At 42.4% G+C, this 15,970-nt stretch overlaps 1 protein-coding gene across 1 annotated transcript in view; it reads right to left on the bottom strand.

Annotated features, from left to right (window-relative positions):
- The window catches only part of SCFD2 (sec1 family domain containing 2), a 408,974-nt gene that overhangs the window by 18,699 nt on the left and 374,305 nt on the right, over positions 1-15,970 (bottom strand). Inside the window, exon 7 of the mRNA XM_043973416.1 lies at positions 9,041-9,175. Within this exon, the coding sequence (XP_043829351.1) occupies positions 9,041-9,175 (135 nt within the window). The remainder of the gene's footprint in view (positions 1-9,040; positions 9,176-15,970) is intronic.

Genomic DNA, 15,970 nt, shown 5'->3' on the forward strand with positions numbered 1-15,970 from the left:
CTGCCAGTCACCACATTCCTGTTGGAAAACAGTGGTTTTGATAAATTTGCATAGAATATACCTCAACCAAATTAGAAGGAAACCAACCTTCCATCTCTACCAAACTCCAATATTATTATCTCATTATAGAATACAGGTTCTATTTAGCTTGGGTCTAAGCGTATTAGGGGTAAATGTGTCCAATATTATCAATAATAATTCATGCCTTATGGTCACAGACTAATCTGCAGTTTCCAAAGTGCTTTTACATAGCTATCATCTAATCTCATTTTCAAAGCAACTTGTAAGGGGGGGGGAATAATAATTCTTCTTCATCATCATCAACAACAACAGTGAATCTCAATTATTTTGAGCCCTAAATTTTTTTGTTGAAATAAACATTTTATTGATATTTTTCCTTAACATGTCACTTCCCAATGACTCTTCCCCACCATAGCATTCTCCCTTATGACAAGGATAATTAAACTAAACCAATATGTTGAGCATTCCTAATGATATACACCTGTAGCTCACTATCTCTATGATGGGAGGAGGGAGACATGTTTACCATAAAATCAGAGCTAGAAGGGACCTTGGGGCCATCTAGTCCAAACCCACCCCTCATTTTACTGATGAGGGGCCTAACGTCCAGGAGGTTGAGTGACTTGACCAAGGTCACATGGATAGTGATCGAGGCAGGATTTGAACTCTATGTCCAGCATCTCAAAAGCCGGTGCTCTTTACACTCTACTATACTGTTGCTTATCTTCTCAGAGGCAGCTAGGTGGCATAATACTGCACAGAGCATTGGGCGGGAGTTAGGAAAGACAGGTGTTCAAATCTGGGGCTCGACCCTTACTAGTTGTGTGACCCTGGCCAATTCACTTGCTAATCGCTGCCTGTCTTCAGTTCCCTCATCTATAAAATGGGGATAATAATATCACCTAGGCTTTCAGGATTGTTATGAGGATCAAATGAGATATTTGTAATATTTTTTGCAAAACCTTAAAGTAAAATAGAAATGCTAGGAATTGTTATTGTTAGGCCAAGGTTAGTGGTTGCATTAATTACCACACATATCTTTTGCTATCGTTTCCCTTTCCTTTATTTCAGTCATTGTGGAAATAATTCCAAATGGGTTTACTTTGCATCAGTTCATATGAGTCTTCCCAAGTTTCTCTGATTTCCTCATAGTTATTATTTCTTATTGTACAATAATACTGCATTATATTCATATGACATAATTTGTTCAGTTCTTATCCAATTTTATGGGTATCTACTTAATTACCACAAAGAATACTGGGGCAGCTAGGTGGTGCAGTGGATACAGCCCTGGCCCTGAAGTTGGGAGGACCTGAGTTCAAATCTCACCTCTGACATTTATTAGCTATGTGACCCTGGGCAAGTCACTTAACCTCAGTTGCCTTAAACATCTGGGGCCATCTCCAGTTGTCCTGATGGATATCTTACCACTGGACCCAGATGGCTCTGGAGGAGAGAGTGAGGTTGGTGACTTTGCACAGCCCTGCCTCATTTAAATCCAATTCATTGTAAGTCATGACATCAAACAACAACAAAGAATACTTCTTACGAATATCTGTGTATATAAGGGATCTTTCCCTTCTCTTTGATCCCCTGGGGGAGCAGCTCTAGTAGAGGTATCTTGGAGGAAGAGCACAAACAGAGTACAAGTTGCAATGAAGAGAAGTGAGCAGTCCTTCCTTGGTTTCGTCACTATACTCTCACTGTGTCCCTAGAGTTTGTTTGGGTGACTGCTCTCCCCAATTGCTGCCATTTTAGAGAATTGTGTTGACTTACTGGCTGGACCTCAAAGGCCCCAAAAGACACCCCTTGGCTCCGTTATTGGACTTTAAAAAACAACAACCTATCTCTGTAGCCATGAATGTGGATGCACTAAATGTGATAGCACCTTTGAAAGAGGAAATCCGCTAAAAAGAAAACCTAGTAAGAGGTCAAACTAGCTCCACAATGTTTTGTTAGATAAAACACACCATGATGGCAACGTCTGCAGAGAAAACATCTTGACAATCATTTCTTTCAGTCAAAACAAGCCTGGGTCCAAACACATGGAGTCTATATAAAAAGGTATTATTTTTCAGGAGACCCAAATCCAAACCACAAATTCCAGAAATGCACATAAAGCATACTGCCTATTAGACACGCAAGCCCTAAATTAAATGAAAGGGTGGAGGCATGCTATTGATTTATTAATTAGATCGCTATCTAGTTTTTGTGCTGCAGATGCCCAAGCGTTTGGGGCGGATCGCTCCTCTGGGTACAGAAGGGGAGGCTGCCTTAAGAATGTGAATCCTTGTCAGTACTGATGCAGTACAACCCCAAAGGCTTCTTCTTTGAAGCCAAGAGCTTTATGTGGCTCACCACAGTCTATCCCTTGGTTGAGTATCAGACTCCAGCGGACTTGAAACACTTTCTCAGGATCTTAGGGAGGCACACACATGCTCACTTGTGGCTTGCAGCCTTCCTCTGCTCCCTAGAGGACCGTGCACAAGGAGCCTCCATGGAGCACATCTGGGAGAGTGAATGAACCACAACTCCGTTTCCTGTCAACTAGGAAACATGCTGGGTTTTCAAAAACACAGCAAAAAAAAAAAATCATGCAGGAAGACAGCAGGCCATCTGTCTGCCTGTCTTTTCATTACTGCAGCTTCTCTGGTCTCACAGAGTCTGAACATGGGCCAGGCTTGACCTCAGGGAGGGGAGGAAAAGACCTCTCGGTTCCATCCCTGGCGTGCCACACAGGTCTGTGCAATTTACAAGGACACACAAAACAAAATCCAAACCAACTGAATCAGTCTGATATTGCCCAAGAGACCGTTTGCTTTTCAAGTGGCAAAACCAGAACACGATGTTCCTCAACTAGGGAAGGCCAAAATAATTTAAAGAAAGGAATCCAGGTAAGTTGCAGAATGAGGCAGCTACTGGAGAGAAATACCTCTGACTTCAGCAAGGAGAGAAACAGCTTGCCGCGCCATTCCTGCCCTCTGAAATGAAGGAACCATTTAACACTGAGAAACAATGCAAAGGCGCCCTCACTGCCGGGAGAAGTTTTACAATGCTTAAAAAAAAATTAATGTGTTGGATCCACTTCAAAGTGTCTGGAACCAAGGCTTCCATTTCCCTGCAGCACAGAAGCTGCCTTCAGAGCTGTCTCCAAAGCCCCACCAAGCATCTGTGCATTCAAAGCAAGGCCAAGACGCTCAGGAGACTCTCGACCATCTGGAAAGAGAAAACATATTTCTAAAATCTTAAGAAGTATGAGAAGCCAAAGTTATTTTGGGGCTTCTGGCTGTGTGTCTTGGGAGTCTGGTTCATTGTAGAATCTCTTCCAACTTTCTAGGCATCTCTTCTTAATCCTTTAGCTAAATGACAAGAGTCACGAGGGTCCCTAGAACATGGCCTTGGGGAGTTGGCCGAGGTCTCCACAAATAAGCAAGGGGAGGAGGGGGCTGCTTGACAGAGGTCTGCGTTTCAGAAGGAGGACGCTGCTGCCCAGGGACACACAGGTCCTCAAGGGTTTAGCAGTCACTCCCTCACCTCTGTGGAAGGCATCCCAGCTCCGAGGCAGTACTGTGACAATGACAAGATTCACAAGCTTTCCACAAACTGGGAACTTTGGGCATCAGGGGAGGTTGGCTCTCTGAATTATACAGAGAATCTTGGAGCTGGGAGTGATCCTGAGAGAACATCCAGTTCATCCCCCTCCCTTTAGGAAAGATCCCATCTGAACCACCTTAGATAATGAACATTTGTTTTGAAAATATTAGAAATCTCTAAAAAAGGGAGCCAGTGCAGCAAAGCAGACAGAAACCCTGCCTTTGATTTGAGGGCAGCAGCAAAGAGGGGAAGACTGGTGACTTGAAGAAAATGGATTTGTTTGTGGCTGAACGACACAGAAGGTCCAGGAGAACCCCGGCTGCCTCTTCAGGTCACATCATGCCCGGGAATCTATTTGCTTTTCTTGTATTGTCCCCTGAGAGGGCTCCGAGGGGCACAAGGGGTTATCCTGGTGAAACATGCCAGAAAGTCTATCCATTGTGTCTCTAACAATCACTAACCTTCCTTAACCATGGAAAGACTCCAGCCAGGATCATTTCATCAAACTCTGTCTTCTTGTTTTTTACTGTTAAGTATGACTTCACTGAAGAGGAAGTCGGGGAGCTGGTCCCAGCTCCAGAACAGAGCAGCAACAGAAACTGCTAGAAATAGCAAGAGAGGACCCCATCCCCCCAACAAAAAACAACCCAGCCAAGTGGGCTTCCATTTTGTAGGTGTAGGATGAAGATCACAAGTGAGGCACAGTCGAAAGGGAGACCGGGCACTCTACTGTGGTGTGCTCACTGCCAGCACAGCCCACTGGGAAGCCCCATGACAAAAGACCACACCAGGGTTCTGATAGATAGTATGTATCCCATGAAAACCACACAGGCAGGTAATAATAATAGCAGCTAGCATTTATGTAGCGCCTACTACATAACCCCAGAAGGCAGGTGCTATTATTATCCCCATTGTACAGATGAGGAAACTGAGGCAGACAGAGGTGAAGTGACTTACCCAGGGCGGCAGAGCTAGTAAATGTGTGAGGCCACATCTGAATTCTGGTCTTCCTAAATCCTGCTCCAGCATTCTATCCACTACCTAGCTGCTTCTGAGATAAACTGAACAGCCAGAACCTGAATGCGGGAGGCACTTCCTCCAAATCAATAATCATAAAGGTACATGCTAAGTTGCAAAACATCCAGAGAAAGGCAGCCAGAAGGATCAAAAGCTTTGGGTCCATTTCATAAGATGGGTTAAGGAGCTGCGGATGATTAGCCTGGAAAACCAAGAAATGTGGATAGATGTTGCAAATACAAACATTTAGATGCCAGGGCAAACGTTCCTAACAGAGAGCTACCCCAAAGCAGGATGGGCTACCCCGGAGCTGGAGGGTTCCCCTTCACTGACAGGGATGACCCGAGGCTGGACTTGTCTGGGGATTCTTTGGCGATAGCAGTAAAACAAGATGAGAGGTTCTTCTTTTAGGGATTCGTAAATGTAAATACCCCCCCACATATATACATGTATAAATATATTTGATAACTATATTTGAATATGATATTTTCCTTTGCAGCCCTATGTGTTTTAGTTTCCGCATTCAAACACATTCTGAGAAGGGGTCTGTAGACTTCACTGGATTACCAGTGTGCTCTGAGACATAAAAAGGAGAACTCCTAGATAACGTGGATTCTGAGGTCCTTTCCCACCCCAAAGTTTGTGATTATGTAACAGTGTGATATCTGCCATTTACCAGTTGTGTGACCTCAGACGAGTTACTTAGCCTCTCTGCGCACCAGTTTCCTCATCTGTAAAATGGAAGATTGGGTCAGGTGACCTTTAAAGTCCCTTTCTTGTTCTGAATCTATGATCCCAGGGTCCGTAAGGTTCCTTTCTTCTCTAAAAGTCTATGAACAACAATACAAGGAATTAAATGAAAAGCACTAAGAAGCAATGGAAAAGCAAAAAGCGTTGGAGAATTTATAGCTTCCCCTTCCTACTGCTCAGCCTCAAATCAGAGAAGTAGAAGTAATCTTTCCTTCATGAAAATTACCTCCATTTTCTGGCATGACCTTTTAGCAAATTGCAATGAGGGGCCCTGAAAGGACACTGCCTTAATTCTCTCTTGGTCCTGTCTGACTTATTTAGACCCTGAAAACACCAGATCTGAGCTTCTTTTGCTGAACAAGCATGGTAGAGCGGGTCGATGAAGCCCATTTGGAAAAGGAGAGTAAGGCTTTGGGTGGGGGCTGGGGGTGGGAGGCCTTCTTTGTGGGGAGTGCTGATGGCCCTCTAAATCTCCAGCCGACAGATGAGAAGCACTCCTGCCAACTGACAGATGAGGCCCCTGGCAGCTGAAGGCTAAGAAACAGCTCATGACAGCTGCTGGGAGGGCAAAAATTCCTTTTCCTTAAATCTATTACTTGGAAACCCCATTTTGAGATCAGTTTCAAGCCACTGGGGCATTTCCTCCTAAGTCCTTCTTCCAGAAGGTGGTTCAGTGGGGGAGAAACAAGGACTAAGTAGGAGCCTGGCCCGATGGGTCTCAGAGTGTTTTTCCAAGATGCCACCCACTTCAGCACTTCTCGGGCTGGGAAACAGGAAAGCTCACAGCCTCAGGAAGAAACTTGGAAAAAGGTGTGATTTAAAAATGTTCCTTTCTGGAGGTAGCTAAGAAAAGTGGGATGCCATATGAGCACAGGATAAAAGACATACGAGCACCTCTACAGTTCTCAGACCTCATGTCTAGGGCATAAAGGAGGAAAACAACCCCCACCGGAGCACACCCTAAATTGTAGACAAGGGAGGAGCGAGGGGGACTCAAGAGAAGCACAGCCAAGGCTGGGAAGACTAGCCAAGTTTTAGGAGCCCAGGCTAACCCTAGCCTCAGACATACTTAGCTCCGAGCCCTTAGACACTTTTTGATGAGGCAAGAGAAAGGAAGAGAAAGAATGCTGGACCTGAGAGATCTGGCTTTCATTCCGACCTTGGGCACGTTCACCACCTCTTAACTTTCAAGCTAGAAGGGCTCCCTGAGAACATCTGGGGCAATATCTCCATTTTGTGAAGAGGAAAAAGGAATCCTGGAGCTCATGGAGGAAATAAGAGGCAGAGACAGGATTCCAATCCAGGTCTTCTGACTCTGAATCCACTGCTCCTTCTACCCCACAAGGCTTCACTTCTGGCAACCTGAATTTTCTCATTTCAAAAATGGGGTAATGATAGATGATAGATCTAGTATCTACTGCTAAGGGCTGCTGGGAGGATCAGTTGTTTTGCAGATCTTCTAGTGCTACAGAAATGTCTGCTATCACTGTTTATTCTGGACACATCAATCCGGGTTGCTGTAATTCCAACAACAACAACAACAACAACAACACAACTGGAGGAAGAAAATGAGGCACACAACAAATGTGTGTGCTGCTCTGAAGTTTAAAGTAACTGGCAGCAGCAGGAGAGGGAGCACCCCGGCTTGTTTACCCTCTGGTCTCATCACATCATCATCTTTGTCTGGTTTCCCTCCTTCAGCTCTGGAAGGGCACCACTTTTCCAGGAATATTCATGAACTCAAAAAAGGCAAGATCTTCCATGCAGATTAATTTGTAATTTCAAAATAGCTTTGAAGACACAAACGCCCTGTAATTTAGAGTGTTATTATAATTGGAACAGCAGCAAAGTACAGGAGGTCAACATTTAGTTCTACCACTCATCTTATTTAGATTCATTTAAATTTTGCAACTTTACAATGTCTTAAACAGAGAAGAAAAATGTATGGAGGTGGAAGAGCAGATTAAACAGAGGGCTTTTTCTCTCTTCCTCCTCACATCCAGTGTTGCTTAATGTTTGAACATCCGCACCCCTGCCCTGCCCTCCCCAACAGCAATTAGAGAAATTCTGGATTTCATCAGCAAGTTTTCTTTGAGCAGAAGAAGGTAGCGTTGCCAGTGGGGGCGAGGGCATGGAAGCCTGGCCTGACAAATGACCTGAACCTGAGCACAGTCACTCCTCATCTTCCCCACTGAACAGTGCACTTCTTATGTTCAGCATTTAATGAATGTTTGCTAAGTGAATGAAGTCAATAAGGGAAGTGGTACATGGCCTCACTTTACACCAAACATGGCTGACAATGAGCCAAGTGTTGGGATGGGAAGGGAGGGAAAGCATTTATACAGCACCTGCTATAGGCATCTAGCACTGTGCTAAGTGCTTTACAAATGGTATCTCATTTGACTCTCATGTTAATCCTGCTACGTAGGTGATGTTATTAACACTCCCCCATTTTACAGTTGAGGAAACTGAGGCAAACAGCGATTAAGTGACTTGCCAGGGTCCTACAGCCAGTCAGTGTCTGAAGTCGGTGTTCCTGAATTGAGGTCCAGCACTCTATCCATTGCACTACCCAGTTGCCAATTAGTTTAGGAAAAAATGTCTTCATCTACAATTCAGTTCAACTCAACAAACATTAATTAAATCTCTACTATTTGCAATTCATTTGTCTGCTAACCAGGCACAGGAAGATAAAAAGAAAAATAGTTTCTGAACTCAAGGAATTTGCCTTTTTGAAAAAAAAAAAAGACTGGGTATCCCTTTCTTTCCCAGGCTGAAAGTACAGGGGCTACTCATCAGCCTGGTTCTACTTTCATCTCCACATTAATACTGAATTTAGGGTGGATACCAGATGAGCTTAGCCCAGAAACTCAAACTCCCAAGCTCAAGCAATCTACTAGCCTCAGACTTTTAGGAAGCACTGTGATACCTAGTGACTCTGCATTCTGTTGGGAAATAGGCACATGGTCTTAGGAAAAAAATAAATCTAAGACATTTGAGGGAGGGGAGAACACTATCAATTGAGGGATGAGAAAAGGCTTCTTTTAAGGAAGCTAATGATTCTAAGGAATATAGAGTCTAAGAGGTATGGAGGAGGAGGAGGGAGTACATTCCTGATAGGCGGCACAGTTTGGGTAAAGGCATGGAGATGGGAGATAGAATACCACAGTCAGGAATAGCAAGTAGCTTGGTTTTTACTGAATATACAGTGCCTGAAGGAGAGTGATATGAAATACATCTAGAAAGATGGTCAGCAGTCAGACTGTAGAGGGCTTTAAATGCTGGGCTGAGTAGTTATATTTGATCTAGAGGCGCTGGCTCTAGGTCACAGAAGAATAACTTGTTCTTAGAGAAACATGTAAATGACTAACAGCTGGCGCCTTTTGCTTAGAAAAAGCCAGCTGACCCTGGAATTACAGGAACAACGCATGACCTGCAGCGGGTATGGCTCTAGACCTGTCACTATCTCATTTCTTAGTCTATAACCTTCATGGGCACAAACATCTCTTGATTATAAAAGAAACAAAACACCAAAAGCATCTGAATAGAGCTCACTTGTGCTAACATGTGCACTCTCATTTCAATTCTTTGTACCCCACATCCATCATCCAGAAGAGGGGCCTATGAACAGAAGATTATTTCTACACGGCTGCTTTACCTTCATGAACATGCTAAATCCAGTTTTAAGAAGATCGGTGAGGCCTGAGGACATGTGTTCAATATCGACAGGATCTGGTCTCTCCGGATTTAGCATCTCCTCCACAACCTGCTTCAGCAATGGCTTATAGGTCGCCTGAAAAGGTAAAATGTTACCATGTAAGTGAAAGGACAAAAGTCTAGTTAATCTCCTGGGATAACCATCAAAGATGCGGATGGGGGGGGGGGGGAAGGAAGAGAAATGACAATTTTCCAAACCAGATTTCAGCAAATGAAATGTTGAAGAGTAAAGTATAATAGTTTAATATTGGACATGAGATAGTTTCCAGTCTTTGATAGAGGTACTTGGTGATAATGCTTATTATTTCTAGAAATGATCTAATCTATTCATCTAGCGATTTAATCCATTCATCCATCCATCCTTCATTCACTTATCCATCCATAGAGTCATTTATCTCTATTTTTCTATCAATCTATTCATCTATCTATTCCTATGTATGTATGTATGTATGTATCCCTTGGCTGTCAAGTATCCGGTTGGGCTGAGGTGGAAAGAACAGCATTAGAGTCAGAAAGACTCGGGTGTCATATACCACTTGGATGCCCTTGGGCAAGTCACAACCTCTCTGGGCTTCGAGTGCCTCTTTTATATAATAAGGGGATTGGACGGATGATTTCTAGGGCCCCTTCTATCTGGGGAAAAAAAAAAAAAAAGCTAAGATCATTATAACATGGATCAGCTGCAAGTAAACTTTTGCCAGAGAAATTTCAAAGAGGACAGCAAAGCTGGGCAGGGGTACAGAAAAGAAAATATATGCAGACTGGTACTTTGATTTCTATTCCACGTGTACCTGTAGTTATTCATTGTGGTGCAGTGGATAGAAAACTGGCCTCCTGGTCTGGAATACCTGGGTTCGAGTTCTTCTTCTGACACCTACTGGCTGTGTGACCCCTCAACTTAACCTCTCAGTGGCTCAGGCTGCCCTTTGATACTATAAGTTGCAGCGATGGTGGCAGCGTACAATGGTAGAGGGGAATACCACACTGGGGCTCCCTATACTGATGAAATCAAAGGTTTGGTTCTTCTCTCCCTAGCCTCACAAACAGACACACATATACATACAATTTCAGGTCTGGCACTACCCCCATTCCCTTAAAAAGTCAATGTAGTTTTATACAGAACAATTTTTGTCTCAATATTCTAATCCTTAGAAAAAAATGAATTTCAATTATACAAGAAATTCTCATAGTCTGCCGCTCTGAAATCTCAGCTATGCCCTTCTAAAGCAAAATATGCTAATGTTAACACTCTAGAGCTTTTAAATAAGGATCACTATTGGTACGAAACTGGATCCTGTTAGTCTAGAGCTATTCATTTAAGAGCAATACAAATGGGGAGGGGTCTGAAGTCAAGAAGACTCATCTTCTTGAGTTCAAATCTGGCCTCAGACACTCACTAAAATGAACTAGAGAAGGAAATGGCAAACTATTCCAGTATCTTTCCAAGAAAACCCCAAATGGGGTCATGGAGAGTCACAGACAACTGAAATGAACTGAATGACAACAAATAATGTTCCTATAACAATTCAACTTAGTGTGTTGTCTACCCAGATTCAAGTAAGCAGCAATTTAATTTACTAATTATGTGGTAGTTGGTGTACTTAAGGCTGGTTGTAGATTAATGTATATAAATTGATGTAGAATAATTAGAGAACATATAGTTAATCAGTGCAACATATAGATTAACTTCCACAATAGCTCTAGCTAATTCAAATTTCCCTTTGACATCATATTGTGGTCCCTTTAAAGAGAAACCAAAGAACCAGAGAATGCCTTATATGTTTTATGCTTTAATTTTGTAAAGCATTTTGCAGATGCCCTCTTCAGTTTCTCCTAAACACTGGATTCATTGAACAATTTCCTTTCTAATTCATCAATACAAACCTAAACTGGCTGAAGTAACCTAATGAAGTAACATTCTGTTCTGGTATTAAGAAAGTGAAATGCAAACAACAACAAAAAAAGTCAATCTCAAGTTTGATATAGAATTATCTCCCCATCCCAAATACTCTCTCTCTCTCTCTCTCTCTCTCTCTCTCTCTCTCTCTCTGTGTCTGTCTGTCTCTGTCTGTGTGTCTCTCTGTCTCTCTCTCTTGGTTATTTTATTGCTGTTTTGGGGGCGATTCATCAGTGTAGAGAGCCCTCAGATTGCCAGTGATAACTCCCTCTTTCCATGTAGGTACAGAGAAGGCCAACCAAGACTTCCATGATTTAGTCTCATAGATGCTTGAGCTTGGCCTACCCATGAGCAATTAAAATTTTTCCAGTTGTTTAGATCAGACTTTATTTGTGTGAATGTGTTTTATGGTTAGGGCTCATATAATTCCTGGGTTTGCCTTGGCAGGTAGATTCCCAAATATATGTATTGTCTATAGTTATTTTAATGAATTTCTTTTTCTATCTGTTGTTGCTGACTTTGTTGGTAGAAAATACAGATGATTATTTGGGTCTATTTTGTATCCTGCAATTTTATTAAAGTTCTTAATATTTCAAGTAGCTTTTTAGTTGATTCTCTAGATTTCCTAAGTATAACATCATATCATCTGCAATGAGTGATAAGTTTTGTTTACTCATTGCCTATTCTAATTATTTTTTTTAAGTGAGGCAATTGGGGTTAAGTGACTTGCCCAGGGTCACACAGCTAGTAAGCATCAAGTGTCTGAGGCCCGGATTTGAACTCAGGTACTCCTGACTCAGGGCCGGTGCTCTATCCACTTCGTCACCTAGCTGTCCCCATGTTCTATTCTTTAATGTCTTTTTCTTCTCTTATTGCTATAGCTAATATTCCTAGTACAATATTAAATAGCAGAGGTTATAATGGGTATCCTTGCTTCACCCCTGATTGTATTGGGAGGCTTCTAGCATATCCCCATTACACATAATGTCTAAGCATTCTTTAACCTGGTTTTGCATTCTGTTGCTTCTCCTTTTTTTTTGAGATGATACTGCTTATAATCTTCCAGCATCATTTTTCATCAGGCTTTACAAACAATTTTATTTTTTTAAGCCATTATTGACATTGGCTGCTGCTACATCTTTCTGCTTGGAAAATCAGTGAAGTAAATTTTTAAAAATTAAGATACTTTTTAGGCTTTTTTGGTCTCCTAGCTTTATACTAATCTTATCTCTTCTTTAACAAGTGGATGGTATGATTGTACATAGCCAATTAATTCAGGAACTACTTCCACATCAACAAGGAGCATGACTTGCTTATAATCAATTTCCTTTTCTTTTTTTGGGTGACGTTATTTAGTGCTCCCTCTGGCCAGCACCTTTAGTTTCTTTTGTGAAAATAAATATATGTGTAAATCTTCCATGTAGTCTATAATCTTTGGTCTCTGTCAACTCTCTATTAATGATCCATATTTTAAAATCTATTTTCACTAATATTACTTTGGCCAACTAAAGTCACTCAGTTTCAAAAACATATGCTGATTTAATTTGGAGGGACTGATCAAGTACTTCATAATACTGTCTACACTTCATCCTCTGCAAAAGACTGTTAGTGTATAAAAACTATAATTATCTTCACGGTGGTCTTTTTGAGAATAGTTATCATGAGACTAAAATACAGATAACCAATGAATTTCTCATGAAATGGTGTCTCCTATTGCCTTTGGACATGCAATAAGATCAACTCTACCAGTTGGGTTGGGGGTGGGAGAAGGGGGTCTCCAAGGAGAACCCATGAACTATCGTTCCATTTGGTTGCATTCTGATTTCATCTATTGAAGGGATGTCAAGATTAATGTGCTTACGTTTCTTCAGTCGTGTCAATCTGATAGACCCCAAGATCTCACACTTAGGAGTATAACAGCTAAGTTAGGGTTTATAGATAGTCTAACACCTGTGTGATTCTTTGCCCCCTTGCTCCTTTTCCACCACTTCCATCATCATTATAGAATGAGATAAAAAGCAAACAAGACTGAGCATAATGATGTATTTGTCTTTGTTTCATGAACCTCCGTGGAATTTGATAAGTGAATTAAAAAGCATTGATAAAATGCTTACTCTATGTTAAGCAGCAAGGATACAGCTATGAGAGTGAAAAGAGTCTTTGCCCTCAAGGAGCTTATATTCTAATGGGGGAAGACAGACTTAGAGGGGAAGGGTGGCTCAGGAGCGCATTCTGGTTTGGAAAGTTCCAGGGAAGACGAATAAAGCCGTAGGAAGTATAAGTGATGGACCTTTCTAGGAGCAGAGACAGAACTGACTTGATTATAGTTCTGGAGCTGGAGAGGGGATGGGAATGGAGATAAGGGATACATGTATGATGGCACGTGAAGAGACGCTTGGAAAATGAAGTGAGATGTGTCTAGAGCTAGGTCCACCAGCCAGGATGGTGAGTCCAAAGAAATCATCAAGTGGTTGGCCTCCATGCAGAGATTTTGGATTTCCTTCTTTTGGTTGTTATTTTTCCCAACAGAATATAAGCTGCTTGAAGGCCCAGGACTGTTTTGGTTTTTGTCTTTGTATCTCCGGGCCTAGAAATAACACACGACACACAGCAAGTGCTTAATAAATGTGTGTTGCTTGTTTATTTGTGCTTTGCTGATTGAGTATTTCAAGCAGGGGTATAAATGAGGAGGGGGAACATGCTGAATGATATCATCACTGAGAACATAGGGATTGGAACCTGGGGGTTGGGCATGAGTAGAAGAAGCCATTAAGAAAAGGAGCTAAGCCCACACATAGGCCCAGGATGGAGCCTAGAGCTGGGCTTAGGAGCAGAAGGAGCCAGGACTGGGGCCGAGATTCCAGGAATGCTTCGTCATGGACCTTTCACCTTGCACAATGTAGAAAATATCCCTCTGTGTGCTGCAGATCTTGAATTCCCCTGTTCATTAGGCAAGAAGCATTAGGCACCCTGGAAAGGGCTGTCTGCACAGGGCACATCCAATCTCATGCCCAGGTTATCACATTAGATCCATATGATAGTAAGGTCTTAGAGAGGTCACTAGTGACATGCCCTAAAAATAACACCTATTAATAGCTCCATAATGTCACAGCTGAAAAAACAGCAATCAATCACACATTGCAACATTTGGGGAAAGAGATTTAAAGCTCATATTAAACAGGGCATTTACTCTGAGAAATTATAGAGTAAATATTATTTAAACAAAATAAAAACGATGTTTCGAGTTGTTAGGCAAACCGAGTCCCCTAAATAAATACAACCAACTTAACCCTTGGGTTAAGAAACAGGCCAGGATGTTGGAGATGTCTGAAGGTCCACCACAATTCAGTGGGTCTTAGGCTTTAAAGGGCTTGCCAATCTGCTGCTGTGCTGCTTTGCTTTCTTTCTATGAGGGTCGGGCCTGACCCCAGCACAGTTAGTTCATGGTGCGAGGTAGGGATGAAATGAGATGCTTATTGGTCATTGAACAGTTAACAAAAAAAGGTTACTTCGCTCTAACACAGAAAAGGATATCAGGAAGGATACAATCCCACTTAGCTTCAGCTTTGCTGGACATGGTCTCCCCTGCCTCCTTTTTTTTTTTTTTTTTTTTTGGTGAGGCAATTGGGGTTAAGTGACTTGCTAGTAATTTTCAAAGTGTCTGGGGTCATATTTGAACTCAGGTCCTCCTGAATTCAGGGCTGGTGCTCTATCCACTGTGCCACCTAGCTGCCCCATCCCCTGCCTCCTTAAGGAACAGATCTGGTCAGCAGGCGGAGGAGCATGACTTAGGTGGTTTTCCATTAAGACCAAGAAGCCTGGACTTCACATGGTGGCATTTATATGCCCTGAAGTGACCAGGAACCTTTTTTCAAGAGAAGCAGAGGCCAATCATGTTGCAGAAACAGCTGTGTCACCTTTTAGGGAGAATGAACAGGGGGCATCAGGGGAGCGGAGCTGTTAAAGTCAGAGGGAGCATGGGAAACCTGGTAGATATTTATCCTCTCACACTCTCCAGCCTTTTCTATGGCCTCCATAAAGAAAGAAGGTGATAGGGACATTCTATCCATTCCTTCCTTAAGAAAGTGATTTGTACAATGCCTGGTGATAACAATAATAATAAGAGCAGCTATGCTTACCATATGCCAGGCACTAATGCTAAGCACTTTACTATTATTTTCTCATTCAATCCTTACAACAACTCTGGGAGAAAAGGGGGTATTATTTTCCTCATTTTTTACAGATGACGAAGCTGAGGCAGATGGAGGTTAATTTACTGTCCCAGGGTCACACAGCTAGAAGCATCTGAGGCCAGATTTGAGCTCAGGTTTTCCTGACTTTAGGCCTGGGGCTCTATCCACCAAACCAGGCACTTAATAAATGCTGTTGACTAAGAACATTAGAATTGCCACACTGGGTTAGACGCACAACTCCCCCTCAATAATCTGTCTCTGACAGTGAAATCAAAGTGTAAATGGCTACAGCTGTTTCTTCTTATTAATCACTGAACAGCTAAATGGAAAAAAACATTAGGCGCCTACTGTATGCCAAGTCTCATGCTGGACAGAGAAGGCCCTCTCCAAGCCTGGATGGCATGGGTGGTGACATGGGTTAGGATAAATCAGAAGAGTTTCTCCTGTGAGAAGCAAACCAAAATGACCAGATAACAGGACAGTACATATTGAGAATCAAGGGACTATAACAGACTGGCCAACTAGATATCAGGACAGACATACCTAAGAAGTATGTAGGAGATAAAATTATATAGCAGGAAAGTCATTAGGCCCGGCTACTACCCGACTGGAACCAGGAGACAGAGACAGCCCCCAGGATGATCAGGACCATCATTCGAAAAAAAAATCCCCCCGACTCTCAGGAATATGACAAGCATACACAGCTTTCCCCACCTACCCCAAAAGGGAACTTTCCATTTTTAGGCGGTCACCCCATCTATCCTCTATAAAGCTTTTGCCT

Source organism: Dromiciops gliroides, chromosome 6 (assembly GCF_019393635.1).
Source record: "Dromiciops gliroides isolate mDroGli1 chromosome 6, mDroGli1.pri, whole genome shotgun sequence".
NCBI lineage: Eukaryota > Metazoa > Chordata > Mammalia > Microbiotheria > Microbiotheriidae > Dromiciops > Dromiciops gliroides.